At 48.3% G+C, this 21,194-nt stretch overlaps 1 protein-coding gene across 1 annotated transcript in view; it reads right to left on the bottom strand.

The window, feature by feature from the left end:
- Positions 1-7,095: 7,095 nt before the first annotated feature.
- The window catches only part of ptprn2 (protein tyrosine phosphatase receptor type N2), a 64,659-nt gene continuing 50,560 nt past the window's right edge, over positions 7,096-21,194 (bottom strand). The window contains exons 14-22 of the mRNA XM_030364437.1: positions 15,486-15,633; positions 15,163-15,236; positions 14,529-14,606; positions 14,129-14,248; positions 13,635-13,801; positions 12,106-12,159; positions 10,463-10,527; positions 9,155-9,228; positions 7,096-8,114 (exon numbers count right to left, since the gene is read on the bottom strand). Of these exons, the coding sequence (XP_030220297.1) occupies positions 8,043-8,114; positions 9,155-9,228; positions 10,463-10,527; positions 12,106-12,159; positions 13,635-13,801; positions 14,129-14,248; positions 14,529-14,606; positions 15,163-15,236; positions 15,486-15,633 (852 nt within the window). The 3' untranslated portion in view covers positions 7,096-8,042. The remainder of the gene's footprint in view (positions 8,115-9,154; positions 9,229-10,462; positions 10,528-12,105; positions 12,160-13,634; positions 13,802-14,128; positions 14,249-14,528; positions 14,607-15,162; positions 15,237-15,485; positions 15,634-21,194) is intronic.

Below are 21,194 nucleotides of genomic sequence, written 5' to 3'. Positions count from 1 at the left end.
ATCTTTCATCACTGCTCTCTCAGTGGGGTTAGCATAGCGGTTAGCACAGCAGTGTAAGCATAGATGTGTTAGCATAGTGGTTAGCACAAAGGGGTTAGCATAGAAGGGTTAGCATAGCCATGCAGGAATAGTGGTTCTAGCTAGATAGCCCCGAGCTGATTAAACAGTCGGTGGGATAAGACAGACGGACAGACAGAAATAGTAAATTAGACAGAAACACAGACTGACAGACAGATGGGCAGAAAGACAGACTTATTTAGGACAGGTCATTTGGTTTGCGACACAACCAAATTCAAAAAAGGGGGGAGAGAGAGACAGGGAGAGAGAGAGAGAGAGAAACAGAGAGAGAGGGACAGAGAGAGACACAGAGAGAGCGTAAGAGGGAGGTGAGAGAGAGGAAGCAACAGAGAGAGAGAGAGAGAGACAGAGAGAAACGAAGGCAGAGAGAGAGAGAGAGAGAGACAGAGAGAGAAACCACCAGATCTATACCCCTCCATCCCTGCTGCATCACAGCTGCTGTTGCCGTGGTGCTGGTTGGCAGGTCTCCCTCTTATTGTCTTCGGAGGATAGGACAACAGGTTGTCATGGTAATCCTCGACAACAGGGAGTTTACGTCACTCATCTATGGTCGGAACTCCCGGAACCCCCCTCCCTCAGCCTGAGAAACTCTATCACTTACTCTCTCTCATCCCTCACCCCCACCCCCCCCAGCAGGACTAATTACCTGTAAATGTTGATCATTAAGAACCTACAACCTTATGCCTTTTAGAAGTCTATTTATATATTTACAACAAGCAGATAGCGGCCTGGGGCTACGTAGCATGCTAACTTATAGCTTAGCATGCTACGCCCACAGGCCCACTACAGGCCGCTGCAAGCCATAAACCACGCACCGCATTAGCAACGATTACTAGTCCTCAGCCACCAGACGCACCCATGACAGTTAGCATCTAGCGTCTCTCGCAGCAGCTGTTATTTCATGCTAAGCTACGCTAGTTAGCTGCTCAAACATATGTCTGAGCCAACACTGCGTTCAGAAAACACTCTCAGCCTGATGTCAGAGTGTGCGTCTGTGCATTCAACCAGTGCTGAATAACACACAGTTTGTGCGTGTGCGTGTGTGTGTGTTGAAGGCCACAGACCTCTTGGCAAACCAGCTGTGAGAACACACATCCGTTTTCCCTCACGGACCCGCCCCCTCGCTCCTCATTGGCTGGTCAGAAGCAGACACGCTGCTCAGCCATTGGCGCAGAGCAGTGGGGGGCGGCTGGTTACTGTTGCTAGGATCCTGTTGCTAGGGCCACGTCTGAGGCCAGAGGCTTGGAACACGCTGTGCATTATGGATGGATGCTGCTGCACAGACTCAGTGAGGAACAAACTCACCCTCTCCTCTCCTCACCCTGTCACTCCCTCCCTCGGTTGGAAAATCATCACATCCCTTTTTCATAATCTCTCTTTGTCTCTCTCTCTCTCTCTCCCACCTCTCTCTTTCTCCCACCTCTCTCTCTCTCTCTCTCCCAGCTCTCTCTCTCCCACCTCTCTCTCTCTCTTTTGGCTTTCTGTCCTTTCTTTCTCAACAGAGAAAGAAAAGACATGAACACATGAAGCCTAGGTAGGTAGGTGTGCATGTGTGTGTATGTATTTATACATACATGTATATATACATACATATATATATACATTTAGTTTAGGACTAGAGATATATGAGATAAGGAGGAGTAGGAGGAGGTCTGGACCTCGGAGTCCGAGCGAGGCCTCAGAGATACCTGCGCTGGGCTCGAGGGTCGTGGCAGCACCCAGACGCCTCCTCCTGACCTGAGCCCTGCTCCTCCTCAAGGGAGGAGCAGCTCACTGGAGGAGAGCCACGAGATGTTCTTCAAAACTGCTGCAGGAGACCCCCTGCTGAGGAGTCAGCAGCCATCACCCCCACCTCCTCTAAACCTCCTCTCCATTCGGCTGCTGCTCCTGCCCTCGCCCCCCTCACACTCCTCGAGATCTCCCCTCATCCCCCCCCCCCCCCACACACTCCTGTCTGGCTCCGTCTCATCATTTGTAATTATGCTAAACAGCTAGCATCTCTCCCGCGAGCGGGAAACCAATTTTTCTATGCAAATGGTTAATGTCCAGCGGGAGGCGGGCCTAACGATGAGTGACAGCGGGCCGTATTGGGGTCACCGCGCCGGTGAGAATCAGCCACTAAACGGCAGAAGCGGTGCCGCGGCACGCCGGGCGTCTGCAGCGCGCAGAGCGGATCGGTTAGCCGCGACGTTGGGCAGCACGGTCGTGGCTATTAGGCGATCCAATTGGAAGTCGGCTGCGGTGACACGTGGATCACGGCCGACACGAATCAGAGATGATCCCTTTTCTGACGTGACGTCCTTGGCCTCACCTCCACGGGCGTGACGGACTGCCGGTTAGACATAACAATGCACCCTACCAATGATGACATCATAACAACGCACCCTACCAGTGATGACATCATAACAAAGCACCCTACCAATGATGACATCATAACAAAGCACCATACCAGTGATGACATCATAACAACGCACCCTACCAGTGATGACATCATAACAAAGCACCCTACCAATGATGACATCATAACAACGCACCCTACCAGTGATGGCATCATAACAACGCACCCTACCCATGATGACAACGGCTGCATTTCAGATCGCCTGCATTTGAGCGCATGCATGTTGCACGAGACTTGAGAACATCTGCCGGAACTAGACAGAAATACGTCAAGTTCCCATCACGTCAAGTCGGACACAGGTGCACTTCTCTTGGTTTGAACAAGCATAGTTTGGGAGAGGGAACCCGTCTTTGAAAGTTGATTTCGTCGGAAATTCCACGTGATTATTCCAACCAATCAGGGCAACGTTTTGATATGTTGAGTGTCTTATGTCGCCATTTATTTGAGACCATATGCACAGAAAAGCAGTTACCTTGGAGCTCCCGCGCGTTTTTAAAGCCATGGGAAATGTTGCATAGGGAGGTTATCACCAGCATTTCTGACGTTTTTATCCCAGAATGCATTCTGTTTTGCGAGGCCCATGTCACAAATATTGGCCTGTTAAGCCCTTTGAGACTTTAATGGTGATTAACGCCGCCTTCAAAGCGCTCCGAGTTACCGGGAGCTTCGGAGCTTAAACTCAGAGGAAAGTACTTTGAACACCCTTTTGGGTCAGAGTTTTCGCTAGTTTGTGCGGAAGTTAAACTCCCAGAGTCCTCCGAGTTTACGTCACAATAATGGCTGCCCATTTCATTGATAGACTAAAGTGAACTTGTAGCAAGCACTAAGAGGCGAACTTAACACCCATTCTAACATTTGCATTACGATACATTATAGCTTACAATCATAAACATTACCTGATTAATTCTCGTTCATGTTCAACCAGCCAAGCAGTTCTAATAACTGATTCATCTGATTCAGCAAAGAAGTGCGAAGAGGTCCTTGTGGGCATCCATGCTTGTTATGAAGTCTAGTCTCTCGCATAATCCGTTTTTCCGGTTTTATGTCATAGCCTATGAACTTCTGAGGGGCGCTTCCTGAACGCTCTTATTTCGGAAGGGAAGGTTTACATAGAGACACGTAAGAGCTTCGGAACCTCCCAGTCGTTTTGAAGGCGGCATAATTAAAATTGAATTGAATTGAAATGAGTTGATGACATCATAGCAACACACCCTACCACACTGAGGACATCATAAGAATGCACCCTACCAGTCATGACGTCATAATGCACCCTACCAGTGATGACATAACAACGCATTCACCCTACCACAGTGATGACGTCATAACAACACACCCTACCAAAGTGATGACATCATAACAGGACATCATTAAAGTGTCTGCAAACACAGACGAGTTCTGTAGGACGCTTTACATTTAAATTAAATTCTAATTGACTCTAAGCTGCTGGTCTTCAGTAGGGACCGGATGGAGCATTTAGCTTTGTGACTGAACGATGGATGCGTTGAACTGGTGGAGATGGAATACATCCTACAAAATATGTAGCATCTCAGTGGATCTCTGCTGTAAACCACAGACCGGAGCCTCATTCATGTGTTCATGTCATTCATTAAATGACATGACTTTAATGGCGCATTTCCACCGGAGGATGTGGGTCAGTTTGGTGCGGCTTGGAGGAGTAGTGAAGGTGCGGTTCGGAGTAGCTCAGTCACGGCTCTCGTTTTCACCACCGACAGTACCCGTATGGTGTGTGTGTGTGTGTGGGGGGGGCCCGGATGGCGATAGCTGAGGCAGCTACATTAGCATTGCGACCTCATAGCAACCCTAAACATTGTAGCCTGCTAATAATTCCAAGGAAAAAGAAGAACGCACACAATGAACAAAGATCAACCGTGTAGGATGTCCAAGAAGGATGGCACACTTTTGTGCAACATTTTCTTCAATAAACAAAGCTCTTGCCAAAGCTCTTGCGATTCTGTCCACCAATGAACGGACGGCATGTGTAGCTCGAACATGCCGGCACCCTTTCAGGCGTCTCAGTACCCAATGGCGCTTTTCAACCGGAGGGTGTGGTTCGGTTCGCCTCAGTCCGGTAGGGAGGGGGCAATATTTCCCAGCTCAGTTCCGAGGTCGCGTTTCCACCGCCGACAGTACCCTTATGGTTGGCCAGATGTTGATCGCCGCGGCAGCTACCTAAACATCGAGACATTCATAGCAGCGCGACATAGTGTAGCCTGCTTAATAAAAACAATGGAAAAGAGGAACGCGACACATTAAACCAAGAGCTACCATGAAAGCCGACCAACAAAAGTTTCGGAACGTCACCACATCCTTGTTCCCCCAAGCTAAAGTTTTGCGCGACATGTCAATTGTCCAGAATAATACCTTGTGGGTACTGTTTTTTATTTTTTATCCCCATGTCGCCCGGAAGTGACGATTCTGTCGACCAATCAACGGAGTGCGAGTGTAGCTCAAACTTGCCGGCACCCTTTCAGGCGTCTCAGGATCCCAACGGAGGAGTACTGGAGACGAGTGCTAAACGAGTACGGCTCAGTACGGCTCATCCGGGTCACGCCCACTTTTGGCGGTGGAAACGCAAACCGTGCCACACCTTTGCGTGTGGCACGGTTTGCGGCGGAGGATGATTTGTCAGATGTTGTAGGTGGTCCTGAAGAGATGGGGTTTAAGCTGACGTTTGAACAAAAGTTGATCAAAGTTTCGGATGGCCAGAGGGAGGGAGTTCCAGAGTGTAGGGGCGGCGAGGGCGAAGGCTCTTGCCGCCTTCAAAGCGGACGGAGTTTCGGACCTTAAGCTTGGAGGAAAGTGCTTTGAACACTGTTACGCCTCGTGCCCACTGCACCGTCAGTCAACGGACGTCAGAAGGCGTGGCTGACGGATGGGGGAGTAGTCTTTGCAGATGCATCCGTCAGCCAATCAAATCGGTTCGCCGGGTTCTTCCCGCTTCTTCCTGCTTGTTGCGAGGCAAGATTACCCGCTTTCCCGCTTTCCAGTATCGTCAGAGCCCGAGTCGCGTCACAGTGCTTAAATTTGCATACGCGATCTGATTGGATGACGGATCCGTCGCTGCCGAAAAAGTTGAACATTTTTCAACTTTTTGACGGTGGCGAACGCTCCAAGTCAACGGACGGATCCACAATGCATTGCGCGACCGTCCCCATTCAAAGTCAATGGGCAACGGACAACTGACGGAGGTAGTGGGCACGGGGCGTTACGCTACATGCCCACTGCACCGTCAGTCAACGGACGTGGGAAGGCGTGGCTGACGGATGGGGGTGTAGTCTTTGCAGAGGCATCCGTCAGCCAATCAAATCGCTTCGCCGGGTTCTTCCCGCTTCTTCCTGCTTGTTGCGATGCAAGATGACCCGCTTTCCAGTATACTTTCAGAGCCCGAGTCGCGTCACAGTGCTTAAATTTGCATACGCGATCTGATTGGATGACGGATCCGTCGCTGCCGAAAAAGTTGAACATTTTTCAACTTTTTGACGGAGCCAAAGGCTCCAACGGAACGGACGGATCCACAATGCATCATCCGTCCCCATTCAAAGTCAATGGGGATCAGTCAACGGACGGAGGTAGTGGGCACGAGGCGTTAGGTCCGAGATTTTGCTCTGAGATTCGTGCGGAAGTAGTGCCGCCTTCAGATCGGAGGTTCGGAAGATCCTACGTGTCTTTACGTAAAACTTCTTCCGAAATAAGAGCGTTCAGGAAATGCCCCTCAGAATTGCGTAGGCTATGACATAAAACCGGAAAAATATATCGTTTGTGAGACTAGACTGCATAACAACTACAAGTATGGATGCCCACAGGGATCTCTTTGCGCTTCTTTGCCTAATCAGATGGATCAGTTATTAGAACTGCATGCGATGGTTGACCATGAACGAGAATTGATCAGGTGATGTTTATAATTGTAATCTATAGTGTATCGTAATGCAAATGTTAGAATGGGTGTTAAGTTTGCCTTAGTGCTCGCTGCAATTTCACTTTAGTCTATCAATGAAATGGGCAGCCATTGTTGTGACGTAAACTCTGAGGACCAGGGTAGCTTTTCTTACTCACAAATCTCTGAGCGAAAACTCCGACCCAATAGTGTTCAACGCACTTTCCTCCATGCTTAAGGTCTGAACCTCCCGACCATTATGAAGGCTGCCCATTTCATTGCTAGACTAAAGTGAAGTTGAAGCAAGCACAAGTGGCAAACTTAAAACCCATTCTAACATTTGCATTACGATACATTAGATTACAATTATAAACATCACCTGATAAATTCTCACTCATGTTCAAGCATCGCAAGCAACTGATTCATCTGATTAAGCAAAGAAGCGCAAAGAATAATAATAGTTGTTATGAAGTCTAGTCCTCTTTCTACTGTTAAACTAAGAAACTGCATCAAGCCAAAGTTTCCTTAGATAAAAGACAAGAGTTTAAAAGCCTGTTTGTATGATGGCACTCTTCTCAAGAGTTCAGATTTCTCCAGGATCTGCTGTGATCTGCTAACACAACCTGCCCATCAGAGGAGAGGTTCTACTGTTCACAACCCCACAGAAGGTTCGACCGCCGGGTTCTCCGTCACCAAGCGTGGGAATGAAAGGAACACACACCAGTTGGGAGCATCAGGCTTTAATCACAACAACACATCTCCCCATTGGTGTCTAACAGCAGTTGGTACTGGGGGACATACAACAGAAGACCTTCAGGGCTGAGGACCCGATGGAGGCCACCGTGGGGGTCCTTGGCTACTAGTGAGAAGGGGTTTGGGTCGGGACCACGATGTTACGGATCAGGGAATCGAACGAGGAAACAGCACCAAACCGGTGAACCAGTCAGTTTTAATGTGTACTCTTTCAGTATCTCTGCTGGTCCGCAGCAGTTGTGTGTTTCGTGGTGTGCCGTTAATGTTGCAAAGACGTCACGATAATCAAACTTTTGATTTGTAAAACCTGTTGGGTGGAGGACTGTGAGATAGACGAGGCGGTTTAGCAACATTATATATATATATTTATCTGTTTATCGGTGAGACATAGCCCACCATAAAAATAAATGTTGGTTTGTGTGTTTGTGCTGGTGGTGATGGACAGAAACACTGAAGGGAACACAACGGCTACAACTAGAGACCAAACACGTCTTCAACTCTAAAGTTGATCTGTGGTGCATTAAGATTCGTGTCTCGTGAATTATTTCACAAGACATTTTAAAACATTACACATGAAACTAATTCAGTACTCGCGTGTAATCTGTCACCAGCGATTTACAGATATGTATTATTATTGTTTATTCTCTTACGCTACCGTTGTATTTTAAAACACCTTGAAGATTTACACGAGAAAGGAAAAATACTTTTCTAAAACAATAAGTTGTGATCAAATTCCACATGGCACCAAAATAGAGACACAAAGATGACGGCAATATATTCAAAACACGACCACTCAAAGAGAAACACTCAATCTGAAGGAGGGGAGAGGTTGGGGGAGGAGGGGAGGGGACATCAGAAAGAGGAGCGAGGGAGAGAAGGAGGTCTCATGGGAGGAGGAGAGAGGAGGTGCTGGACTCCTCACTGTGGCAGAGCTTTCAGAATGACGTTCACCTCCTCGGCGACAGCTGTCAACACAAACTCAAACTGCTCCTGCAGGAGGAACCAGGGAGGGAGGGAGGGAGGGAGGGAGGGAGGGAGGGAGGGAGTTAAAGGGAGGAGAGAGAGAGGGGAGAGAGGAGTCATTTAGGAAGAGAAATTATGCAGTGTAATGCAACATAATGGAACAAAACAGCGTAAATGAACCTCAAGTAACAGACCGTAGCACGCTATAGCGTAGCATAATGAAGCTAGGCCTTTCAGTACATCATAATGCGCGGGGGCACCTAAGATGGAGGGCAGAGCTAAAATGGCCGTACAAAGAGCTAGCATTAGCATTAGCACGGAGAAAGGAGTAGCCCAGATTATGCTGATCCTTGTTCTCCTCAGATAATCCCTGTTGAACGAGATGCTGTCGTGAACCATAGAGGCTGTAGTGAACCATAGAGGCTGTAGTGAACCATAGAGGCTGTAGTGAACCATAGAGGCTGTAGTGAACCATAGAGGCTGTAGTGAACCATGGAGGCTGTAGTGAACCATGGAGGCTGTAGTGAACCATAGAGGCTGTAGTGAACCATAGAGGCTGTAGTGAACCATGGAGGCTGTAGTGAACCATAGAGTCTGTAGTGAACCATGGAGGCTGTAGTGAACCATGGAGGCTGTAGTGAACCATAGAGGCTGTAGTGAACCAGGGAGGCTTTAGTGAACCATAGAGGCTGTAGTGAACCATAGAGGCTGTAGTGAACCATGGAGGCTGTAGTGAACCATAGAGGCTGTAGTGAACCATGGAGGCTGTAGTGAACCATGGAGGCTGTAGTGAACCATAGAGGCTGTAGTGAACCATAGAGGCTGTAGTGAACCATAGAGGCTGTAGTGAACCATAGAGGCTGTAGTGAACCATAGAGGCTGTAGTGAACCAGGGAGGCTATGATGAGGGGATGAGGTGATGAAGTGATGAAGTGATGAGGTGATGAAGTGATGAGGTGATGAAGTGATGAGGTGGTGAAGTGATGAAGTGATGAGGTGATGAAGTGATGAAGTGATGAGGTGATGAGGTGATGAGGTGATGAAGTTAAGAGGGGGCATCAGGTTACCTTGGTCTGGACCATCCCAGGTCTCTGGTCTCTCAGGTGCTCCAAGGTAGCTGCAATGTCAATCTCTTTGGCTCCTATCACACACACACACACACACACAAACAGACACACACAAAGAAATACAGACACACAAACACACACACACACACACACACACACACACACACACACACACACACACACACACATGCACCCAGAAAACAAACATATTTAATTAGGTTTTTCGGCTATGTGTGTTTTTTGCAAAATGACACACAATCAGTCACCGACTAGGAGAGCTTCAATTATTTAACACACGCACACACACAAAGACACACACACACACACATACACACACGCAAACCAAGGAATGTGTGTCTTTGCATGGGACTGAAAAGAGAAAGTAAATCAGTACATAATCTGGCCTCATTTTTAGAAAAGAGAGAGAGGGAGGTAGAGAGACAAAGAAGAGAGAGAGGGAGGTAGAGAGACATAGAAGAGAGAGAGGGAGGTAGAGAGACATAGAAGAGAGAGAGAGAGAGGGAGGTAGAGAGACATAAAAGAGAGAGAGAGGGAGGTAGAGAGAAATAGAAGAGAGAGAGGGGGGTAGAGAGACATAGAAGAGAGAGAGGGAGGTAGAGACACAGAAGAGAGAGTGAGGGGGGTGCAGAGACATAGAAGAGAGAGGGGGTAGAGAGAAGACATAGAATAGAGAGAGGGAGGTAGAGATATAGAAGAGAGAAAGAGGTAGAAAGACATAGAAGAGAGAGAAAGAGGTAGAAAGACATAAAAGAGAGAGAGGCAGAGAGACAGAAGAGAGAGAGAGGGAGGTAGAGAGACATAGAAGAGAGAGAGAGGTAGAGAGACATAGAGAGAGAGAGAGAGAGAGAGAGAGAGAGAGAGAGAGAGGTAGAGATATAGAGGAGGGAGCGACATAATAGAGGTAGACAAGAATGAGAGAGAGGGAGACATTTAAAAGTCCTCGCCCACTCCACACCTAGATGCTTCTTAAGCCCAGACTTTGTGTGTTTGTGTGTGTGTGGGTCTAGGTGCGTTCCCAGGAGGGACATAAAGAACGCAGGGACCCCCCTCCTTCAGTGGCCCCTTTGATCTGTAGCTAGGAGGGGCCCCCTTTCCTCTAATTAAGTAGTCTCTCTCTCTCTCTCTCTCTCTCTCTCTCTCTCTCTCTCTCTCTCTCTCTCTCTCTCTCTCTCTCTCTCTCTCTCTCTCTCTCTCTCTCTCTCTCTCTCTCTCTCTCTCTCTCTCTCTCTCTCTCGCTCCCCCTCCCTCCCTCCCCGCGGTGATAAGGCGGAGGGAGGCAACACCGACCTTTAGCCATCTTGTTGAGGACCATGTCGATCAGGATGTAGGTCCCGGTACGGCCGGCACCGTCACTGTACACACACACACACACACACACACGCACAGGTAGACACACACACACACACAGGTAGACACACACACACACACACACACACACACAGGTAGACACACACACACACACACACACACATACACACACACACACACACACACACACACACACACACACACACAAAGAAAGATAAAATATCTTTATTTGATATATCAATTTGTCTGTAATAATATCATTATACTGTAATAATAAATTAATAATATTAATGAACAACAACTGAAATGAAACTGAATGACTGAATGAAAACGTTAATTGATTTAAACTGTGAACAGAGAGACACGCTGGATAGTGTGTGCATTAGTGTGTGACGATGTCGTCATGCAGCTAGCTCTGTGCGCGCTAGTTGGGAGCTCAAGCAGTTGGACGGCCGGGGGGGCAAATGAAAAGCGGTTAGCTCCACAGCTAATGCTAGTGTTAGCAGTGATCTGCTTGCCTTGTAGAGCGGTTAGCTCCACAGCTAACGCTAGTGTTAGCAGTCACCTGCTTGCCTTGTAGAGCGGTTAGCTCCACAGCTAATGCTAGTGTTAGCAGTCACCTGTTTGCCTTGTAGAGCGGTTAGCTCCACAGCTAATGCTAGTGTTAGCAGTTACCTGCTTGCCTTGCAGAGCGGTTAGCTCCACAGCTAATGCTAGTGTTAGCAGTCACCTGCTTGCCTTGTAGAGCGGTTAGCTCCACAGTTAATGCTAGTGTTAGCAGTCACCTGTTTGCCTTGTAGAGCGGTTAGCTCCACAGCTTATGCTAGTCAGTGTTTGCCCTAGAATTTTTTTTAAGGCCCGGTGGTAAGAGCTGATAGTGTGATTTGTTATACATTTTTCACGGGATGCCAGAGTATTTGTTGGTTATTTCCATATAAAACACTTGCTTAGCCATCACAAGTTGGTGGCTACCTGCTTGCCTTGCAGAGCGGTTAGCTCCACAGCTAATACTAGTGTTAGCAGTCACCTGCTTGCCTTGTAGAGCGGTTAGCTCCACAGCTAATGCTAGCGTTAGCAGTGAGCTGCATGCCTTGGAGAGCGGTGAGCTCCACAGCTAATGCTATTGTTAGCAGTCGCCTGCTTGCCTTGTAGAGAGGTTAGCTCCACAGCTAATGCTAGCGTTAGCAGTGAGCTGCTTGCCTTGAAGAGCGGTGAGCTCCACAGCTAATGCTAATGTTAGCGCTGCTTTGTGAGGATAAACAACTTCAAAGGAGTGTAATTTTGGAACAGAACATTCTGTGGCGTTCTTCAAGAGGGAATTAAAACGACGCAGATGCAGAAATAAAAATAAAGTGAAATATTAATAAATATGTATATTATATATATAATGAATGAATCATATATATATATATATATATATATATATAGAGAGAGAGAGAGCGAAATACACATCTGTGATGAGACATGTGATGTGAAAGAATGAACGATGAATTCTAAATGTGTGTGTGTCTGTGTGTAGGACTGTGTGTGTAGATGTATGTGTGTGTAGGTCTGTGTGTTTAAATGTGTTTGAGTGTAGGTCTGTGTGTTCAGATGTTTGCACGGATTGGTGTTGTTCTGACCTGCAGTGGACGATGATGGGACAGGAGCGACCCTTGTAGCATCTGTTGACCTTCCTGAAACAACACACAACACCGTCTGGGGTTAACGTCACAGGTATGCACACACAAAATCACGCACACACACGCACGCCCACTAGCACATGAACGCACTCGCACACACGCACGCGCTGACACGACACACGAGCACGCACACACATGCAGGAACTCACGCACACACACAAACTTGTACACACACCACGCACATCCATACACATGTCTTTTCACCAGCCTGAATGACCAACCACAACCAATCAGGGGTTTTGTAAAATTCCCCTGCCTTTCATTGTTGACCTCCAAGCACCCCCCCCCCCCCCCCCTCCCCAGGAAAAGGAGCAGGAGAGTGTGTTGTATGAGAGACGTCTGAACAGTTAGCAGCACGCAGCGCGTAGCGGCGTAGCTCTCAGCAGAAGACCTAGCGGACCAAAAAATACCGCTACAAAGAGCAGATCCACCAATCAGGGAGCCGTTACCATGGAAACAGTCCCGTCCAGGCGTACGAGGCGTGGGAGTGGGGGGGGGTGGGGTGGGGAGGGGGGTGCATTCAAAGGAGGAGCGCCACAGGTTTTAAGCTTTTCAACTTAAAAAGAATAGGAGCGAGCGAGCATCAGAGAGATGGGGAGAGAGGGAGCGAGAGAGAGAGTCAAGGGAGGAGACGGAGGTGGAGGGGGGGAGGTCAGTCAAGCAAACTGTGATCAAGCGAGGAGAAGGGGAGTCATCACAGGTCACTGGACCGGGTTAGAGGGAGGAGGTGTGAGGAGGGGTCTGTTAGCCCCTGGGTTGCAGAGTCACAGTCTCCAATGATCACTTTTGTGACTATGCAACTGGGCTCATAATACTAGCTGCAACATCACAAAAATGACACCGGCGACCGCTGGAGAGAGCTGGAACACACAACCAGGAGGAGCAGGAGGAGAGGGGGAGGAGGAGGAGAGGGGAGGGGAGAGGAGGTGGAGGAGATGGAGGAAGAGGAGGAGAGGGGAGGAGGAGGAGGAGGAGGAGGAGGAGGTGAGGAGAGGAGAGAGGACAGAGGTGAGGGAGATGAGAAGGAGGAGGAAGAGGAGATAAACTAGGGGAGGGAATATAACAGAACTTATATATATATATTATATATAACAGGGGTCCGGGACCGTGAGTGGTCGGGGTAACTGCGGCGCACCGTTAGCGTTAGCAGCAGCGGCGCGTTAGCATGTCACATGGAGGTGAAAGGTCAGTGCGGCTACGAGGTTCGTACAGGCTGAACTGAAACAGAGGGAGTACTGATAGCGTTAGCGCTGGGCTAGCGTTAGCGCTGGGCTAGCGTGAGCGTTAGCGCGGTTCTATCGTTAGCACTGTGCTAGCTTTAGAGTGGTGCTAGCTCTAGCACAGTGCTTGCGTTAGCGTTAGTGTGGTGCAAGCGTTAGTGAGGTGCTAGCTTTAGTGGGGTTCTAGCGTTGGTGTGGTGCTATCAATAGCGTGGTGCTATCGTTAGCATTAGCTCAGTTGCGGCGTACCTGCGCAGGTCGAGCAGTGAGCGGCTGGAGGCGGGCGCGGCGCGGCCGGGCCAGGTGAGGAAGTGGAACTGGGTGACGGTTCGAGTCTCGTTGGTCTGCATGTTCTTCAGGTAGAAGCTCCGCACCAGGAAATCATCGCACCAGATGTGCTCCGACACCAGGTTCACCTGGGGGTCGCGCACACACACACACACACACAAACACACACACACACACACACACACGCACACATACGCAGACACAGAGACAACCAGACAGATAAGTTAGTACAACTACAGACTAACATACAACAACTTGTACTGATAACGCAAAACATCACCAAAATGTTTAGAAAGACAGAAAGAGAGGCAGACAGACAGGCAAAGAGAAAGACAGACATACAGTTGGGCAGAAAGACAGACAGACAAATGGAAAGAAAGAAAGACGGACAGTAGACAGACAGGCAGACACAGAGACAGGCAGACAGGCGGAGTGGTGGGCAGACAGACAGGTACCTCGTAGATGTGGTAGAGGTTGGAACCCTCATCAGGCCAGTAGTGGTAGCACTGCTTCACTCCTCCCTCCACCAGGGGGGTCAGCATCACGATGACCACACAGCCGTTCTCCCACACCATCTGCAACCAGAGCTTTATTTAAACACCATCAAGAACCAGAGCTATATTTGAACACCATTCGCAACCAGAGGCTACTTAAAAACCATCTACAACCAAAGCTTTATTTAAACACGATCTACAACGAAAACTTTATTCAAACATAAATTTAGCAATACTAGCGCTGTGTCTGAATATCGTTCTTGTTAAGCAAAATATATTTATTGAAAAAAAACAAAAAAACATTTAGATTAAGCCTGGGCTTATTTTTAAACGTGTGTGTGTGCGTGCGTGCGTGTCTGACCTGCCAGAAGTCCGCCACAGTCGAGGGGAGCGGACCCTGTGTGGCGATGTAGGCAGGACTCCTGGGATCATGATCCATCTAGGAGACAAGGAGGGAGGAGACAAGGAGAGAGGAGATGATGGGAGAGGAAAGAAGAGAAGGAGAGAAAGGAGGACAGAGAAAATATGAGAGGAGAGGAGAGGAGAGAGGGGAGGAGATGAGGAGAGAAAGGAGGAGAGAGAAAAGAGGAGAGAGGAGAGAAAGAGAAAAGAGGAGAGTAGAGGAGAGGAGAGGAGAGGAGAGGAGAGGAGAGGAGAGGAGAGAGGAGAGAGGAGAGGACAAACATGAGCTGAATACATAATTGCTGGAAGCAGACTCTCCTATTGTAATGCAGATTTTTCTGGAATTGTAATAATTGGTTTTGCCAATTTAGCTCTTAGCAATCCCAGGAAGGGCAGATAGTGTCTCCTCAGCAGGAGCACTGAGGGCCGCTCCTCCATTAGGTCTCAGGACTGGTGGAGCCTTGGATGAACCCTGGGTCTCCTCCCTGGGCCTCAAGCCTGCTGAGGGGGAGGGGCGTATGATATGGGAGGGGCCTGCGGTAGAACAGCCTGCTGAGGGGGAGGGGCCAGCCTGCTGAGGGGGAGGGACTTACGATAGGGCTGGCGTTGATGTAGTCAGAGTTCCCCTGACTGTTTTCCACCTTCAGGCTGATCCTGGAGTGATCGTCTGGAAAACAAAATGGAGGACATCTTTGTCAATGGGCGTGTAAAACATGGTGTCAGTTAGAGAGAGAGAGAGAGAGAGAGAGAGAGAGAGTGAGAGAGAAAGAGAGAGAGAGAGAGCAAGAGAGTCCAGTCCCAGACATTTTGGATCCCGTTCAAGCCGGTGTGATCTGGTAGGGGCCGGTGTGATCCTGTTTAGGCCGGAGTGATCCTGTTGGGGTCGGTGTGGTCCGGTCGGGGGTGGTCTACTTACAGGCCACCACGGTGCTGGAGCGGTTCCTCTTGGCGTTGCCGTCACGCAGGCCGGCGGTGCTGGCGTTGGGCTCGGCCTGGTAGCAGCACAGTGCCTCCCACTCCTTCTCCAGACGGTTCTTGTTCTTCAGGTGGTCTTCCATGTAGGCCTAGAGCACGGAGCAGAAGGTTAGCTTAGCACCACGCAGGTTAGCTTAGCAGCCAGTAGGTTAGCTAAGCGCCCAGCAGGTTAGCTTAGCGCCAAGCAGGTTAGCTTAGCGCCCAGCAGGTTAGCTTAGCGCCAAGCAGGTTAGCTTAGCGCACAGCAAGTTAGCTTAGCGCCCAGCAGGTTATCTTAGCACCCAGCAGGTTAGCTTAGCACCCAGCCAGCTTGCCGAGCACCCAGCAGGTGAGCTTAGCACCTAGCAGGTTAGCTTAGCGCCCAGCAGGTAAGTACCCTAAGGATCTCAGGTTAGCACCCTCAAGACCATTAGCCACTTAGCACCCAGCAGGTTAGTACCCTAAGGATCTCAGGTTAGCATCCTCAAGACCGATATCCATTTAGCACCCAGCAGGTTAGTACCCTAAGGATCTCAGGTTAGCATACTCAAGAGCATTAGCCACTTAGCAGCCAGCAGGTTAGCACCATAAGAAACTTAGGTTGAAGTGCTGCACGCCTGTGTCAGGCGTGGGCCTGACACAGGCCCGACGCTGGGGTTTAGGGGTTAAGATATTCAGCCTCATATTCAAGATACATCTCCTTAGGATAAGGAGCTGTTGAATGGCCTCGAAGGGTGCTGTAGGTGTAGTATTATTCAGTAATTCAGAAGACGCTTTTATCTAGAGGGACTTCAGCGATCATTGGGCATTAAGGAGCTGAGGCCTCTTAGTCTACCTGCCAGCCTCTTGGTCCAGGATGCCTACAGGTAGTCCTTGGATGCAGGATCCAAGGGATCGCCGTAGGCCGGGAGTCCAACACCCTGACCCCTAGACCGCACCATCCCCAAATTATAATGATCTTATTTGCTAAGCCTGTGTATTTGACTGTGAGCTTCGTTGGGTGTAGATCAGGCTCCTCCTCCACCTGGCAGGTGGAGTGTTATTTCTAGCGGTGCTATTAGCTTGCTGGCTAGGAGCAGCTCCATCTTAATGACAAGCAATCTTAGCCTAGCCCATTAGCTCCCCCAGCCTATCCATAATTAAACGGCACCCTGACGAAGATCTACTGCTGCTAATGACGGTGTCAAAATCTTAAGACCGGAATAGCAGGTTAGCATGCGCCGCGGCTAGCAGGTTAGTGCTAAGCTCACGTCGGATTCTGTTCCTGTGACCCGGGGCAGTATAGGGGGCTTAAGAGGTTAGGCTACAGACTTAATTCAGGTGACATAATTAATGTAATCCGAATTTAAGTAACCCAATAACTTATCTATGACCACTCAAATAGGGGCCGTTCGGCTGCAAATAACCAGGTGAGTATGGTGCGTACTTCATACCAGCAGCAGTGGTAATAGTATCATAACTATAATGTAGTAGAAGTCTAATGGACAAATGGAATAATTAACCAGGTATAATATCATTAACTGACTTCCTGATGATTTATGACGGCAGGTATAAATGATGTTTCCCCAGGGTGTGTCCTCATGTGGAAAATGGAAGCCAGCGCTGACAGCCATTTTATCTCCCTACTTCCTGTTTGTGGCATTGACACATGCGCCGCGCACACCCCCACACACCCAGGGCTTAGGCCTGGTAACAGGGTTATGTGCCATGTAAAGGGATTAGAGCAGTGGTTCTCAACCTTTTTTGAGCAAACGCCCCCCTGACCGTACCCTGATCCTTGGCGGCCCCCCCCCCTCTCTCTCCATATAAAAAAAATAAAATAAACGAACAACCCCACTCACACTCGTGTTATATTGCTTAAAGGTGTCATTACATCGTTTTTCATTGATTTTGCGGTAGAGAGAGAGAGAGAGAGAGCGAGAGAGAGAGAGAGAGAGAGAGAGAGAGAGAGAGAGAGAGAGAGAGAGAGAAAGAAGGGTTGAGGAAGAAATGGTTGGATTAAACATTCATTCACCATGACAGCGGCGCGGGCACTTCCGCGATTCCCGGCTGCCACGTCTCCCGTCGTGCCCCGGCCGCGGCACCCCACGGCCTGGGTACCGTGACCTAGGCAACGCGGGCACCGCAGGCCTGGAACCACGGGCAACGCGAAAACAGATTGCGTGCAGAGTCCTAATTAGGCCTATATATTTTGTATTTGAAATACAACTTTCTATTCGTGGAGACTACGCTCAGAGCAGCTGGTACCTAACAACAGCAAGAGGAAGGAGGAAAACGGGCTGAAACAAAATGAGTTTGTTTTTTTGCTATCGCCCATTTTGGATTGTGTTGTGTTGGTTATTGAACTGTTAAGCTGAGAACTTATGGTTATCAGCGAACTTGGGTTATGGTTATCAGGGATAGAGATCATGACGATAGCTGATGTAACGGGAGTCCGGGCGTGTGCAGGACCGAACCGCGCTGTATGACCCCTGTTACACTGGGCATAGACTGTAAAAAGTAGCTGAGACGGTAGATGGGTTAGAAACCAACAAATGAAAATAGGCAATTTATTTCAGGTAGCCTTTTTCTTCACCCAAAAAAATAAAAATCACATTCCCAGCGCCCCCATAGGTTGTGCGAACGACCCCAAGGGGGGGGGGGGGGGGTGATGATGATGATGATGAAGATGTTTAGGGGGGTAATGGTGGTTTGTGTATAGATGTTGACAGAGGTATATGACACACTTACATGACAGAGATATATGGCAGGTCTTTAAGGCCAGGTCTTTAAGGGCAGGTCTTTAAGGACAGGTCTATAAGAGCAGGTCTTTAAGGGCAGGTCTTTAAGGGCAGGTCTTTAGGGGCAGGTCTTTAAGGACAGGTCTATAAGGGCAGTTCTTTAAGGGCAGATCCTTAAGGACTTTAAGGACAGGTCTTTAAGGGCAGGTCTTCAATGTCTGTCTAATCTAAATTCCTTTAAATTCAGTATATAAAATGTTAATCTGGCTGCTGCTCTTGAGAATAATCTGGAACATTTACCAGTCCCACAACAAAAGAAGGATAATGTGCTTTCTAGGGAGCTGTTTAATCCGCTTAACACAGAAGCAGCGAAGGACAGATAGAGAAGGAGCGATAGGAAGCGAGGGGGACACACCCTTAAGTCCCCAGGAGGGGGGTAATGCATTCAATCAGTGATAGTGAAAGCAGAACGGCATGGGGACAAGGAGACAGGATTCACTGTGCTCTACGACGGCCATTCAGGGTCGAGGAAGATGACGATGCCAGGAGGGTTAGCTGCTAGATAGCTTCTCTAGACTTAGCTGATATGTAGTTAGCTCTAGAGTTGGCTGCTATGGAGTTAGCTCCTCTACAGTGAGCTGCTATGGAGTTAGCTCCTCTACAGTTAGCTGCTATGGAGTTAGCTCCTCTAAAGTTAGCTGCTATGAAGTTAGCTTCTCTTCAGTGACTAGTCGACTGGTTAGAGGAAGGCTCCCATTCATGCCATGGGTTCGTTCTGTTTGATTGAAAACCTGAAGCAGCAAGCCACAGTTAGCATCAGAGGAATCAGCGGTTGGACATCGATCAGAAAGGTTCCCGGGTTACAGTGGGCGGTAAAGAGAGTGTTTCACAGCCTTCATCCAGAGTGTGGAGTATAGCGCTATTCCTGGCCAAGGGGGGAGGGTTGGGAGGCAGGAAGGATGGAATAAGGAAGGAAAGGAAGGCAATAAAGGTAGAGAGGACCCAGCAAATTAGCAATATTATCTGAAATCTAATTATTAATATGGAATTTCATGCTAACATAATTATCTCTAATGACTTAATAATGGAAAGTGCTAAAAGAGGTGAATTTAGAGAAGAAATTAGCAGAGGGGATATGAAGATACATCCCTGTTTCTCTGCCACCATGAACCTGGTCACCTTAAACCTTCATCCACCATGTGGGAAATAAATCCATATGTGGTCGTTCCTTCCTGCTAGGGGAGACGCCTAACCAATCAGCTCTAGGGGACTGAGGTCTGAACCAATGGCCTTTCTGGTGTACTGTTAGTCAGTGGTGGGAGCTGTCCAGAGTGCTGGATTCATGCTGGCCCAGGAGCCAGACACATGTGATCTCTGAAGGCGAATCAAGCCCACATAAGTATTTATGCATAAAGTACTGCATGTTGTACTGCTACTGCATGGTTCTGTATAGTACTGCATGTTGTACTGCTACTGCATGGTTCTGTATAGTACTGCTGTTGTATTGGTGCTGCATGGTGCTGCATGGTGTTGCATGGTGGTGCATGGTGCTGCATGGTGCTGCATGGTGGTGCATGGTGGTGCTGCATGCAGCAGGTCTCAGGGGTAACTAGTATCTCTGTGTCAAAAAGATGCAGAGCAAAAGATGCTCTGCTCTGTCGCATCCTGCCGGCAGCTGGGTAGAGCATGCAGGGAGCTGTGTGTTTGTGTGTGTGAGTGTGGGTGTATGGCGCCCAGGGGTGTGTGTGTGCGTTTCTGTGTGTGTGCGGGTGTGTGTATGTCTGTTTGTGTTTGTGTGTGAGTGGGTGTGTGTTTGTGTGAATGTGTGCCTGGGTGTGTGGGTGTGTGTGTGTAGGAAATAAATGCCATTGAAGAATGGAGGAAAAATGACTTTCTTTACTGAGAGAAAAATAGAGACAGAGAGAGACAGAGACAGAGACAGAGACATACAGACAGACAGAGAAAGAGAGACAGAAAAAGCCCTTTTCCCTCCCTTGGAACCACCATCTTCTGTATGAAGCCGAGGAGGTAGGAGCATTTATCTGTTAAAGCATACTGTCAGCTTGTCGTCAAACGATACAACAGTCTGAGTGTTTTATAAGCAGCACTATTGGCAGTCTTTACAGACAATGTTAACACAAGGGGACTAAATAGGGTACTATTTTCCCCAGGAGTAAAGAGGACCTGACGCAATCGCCTAACGCTAGCACCTGATGCTATCCTATTGTCTGATCTTATCGCCTGATGCTAGCACCTGATGCTATCCTATCGTCTGATCTTATCGCCTGATGCTACTTTCTGATGCTAGCCCCTGATGCTATCCTATCGTCTGATCTTATCGCCTGATGCTATTTTCTGATGCTAGCACCTGATGCTATCCTATCGTCTGATCTTATCGCCTGCTGCTATCGCCCGTTGCTAGCACCTGATGCTATCCTATCATCTGATCTTATCATACAGACCAATCAAGTCTTTTCCTGAATTAATGGAAAAGGTTTCCATTATTTCTTTACATTAGACGTTATCACATTAACACTTCAATATTAGCAGGATTTACCAACATACAACCTCTCTCCATGAATAGGCTTCATTCTAAATCTATGGATGACATTTCAGAATCAGAATCAAAATCAGAATCTATTTATTGTCATTGCACAAAGTGCAACGAAATTGTGGTTGAGGCTCTCAAAATAAGTGTTTTTAAAAAAAAAAATACATAGAATGTTTAAGAATATATATATTATATAGGCCTATATTAAGGATGGGCACGAGTAGTAAATTCCAAACTCGAGTGATCGAAGGAATTCCTCGAGAATCAATCGAGTACTTGTTTAATCGAATCTATTTTTAGAATGCAACGCATCTGCAGCAGGAATAGGCCTAATGATGAACGGCAATATTAACAACCAAACATGAAATGCTTATTCTCCATCAAAACATTCAGTTATCAG

Source organism: Gadus morhua, chromosome 8 (genome assembly GCF_902167405.1).
Source record: "Gadus morhua chromosome 8, gadMor3.0, whole genome shotgun sequence".
Taxonomy (NCBI): domain Eukaryota; kingdom Metazoa; phylum Chordata; class Actinopteri; order Gadiformes; family Gadidae; genus Gadus; species Gadus morhua.
This window is presented reverse-complemented; position numbering and strand designations above follow the sequence as displayed.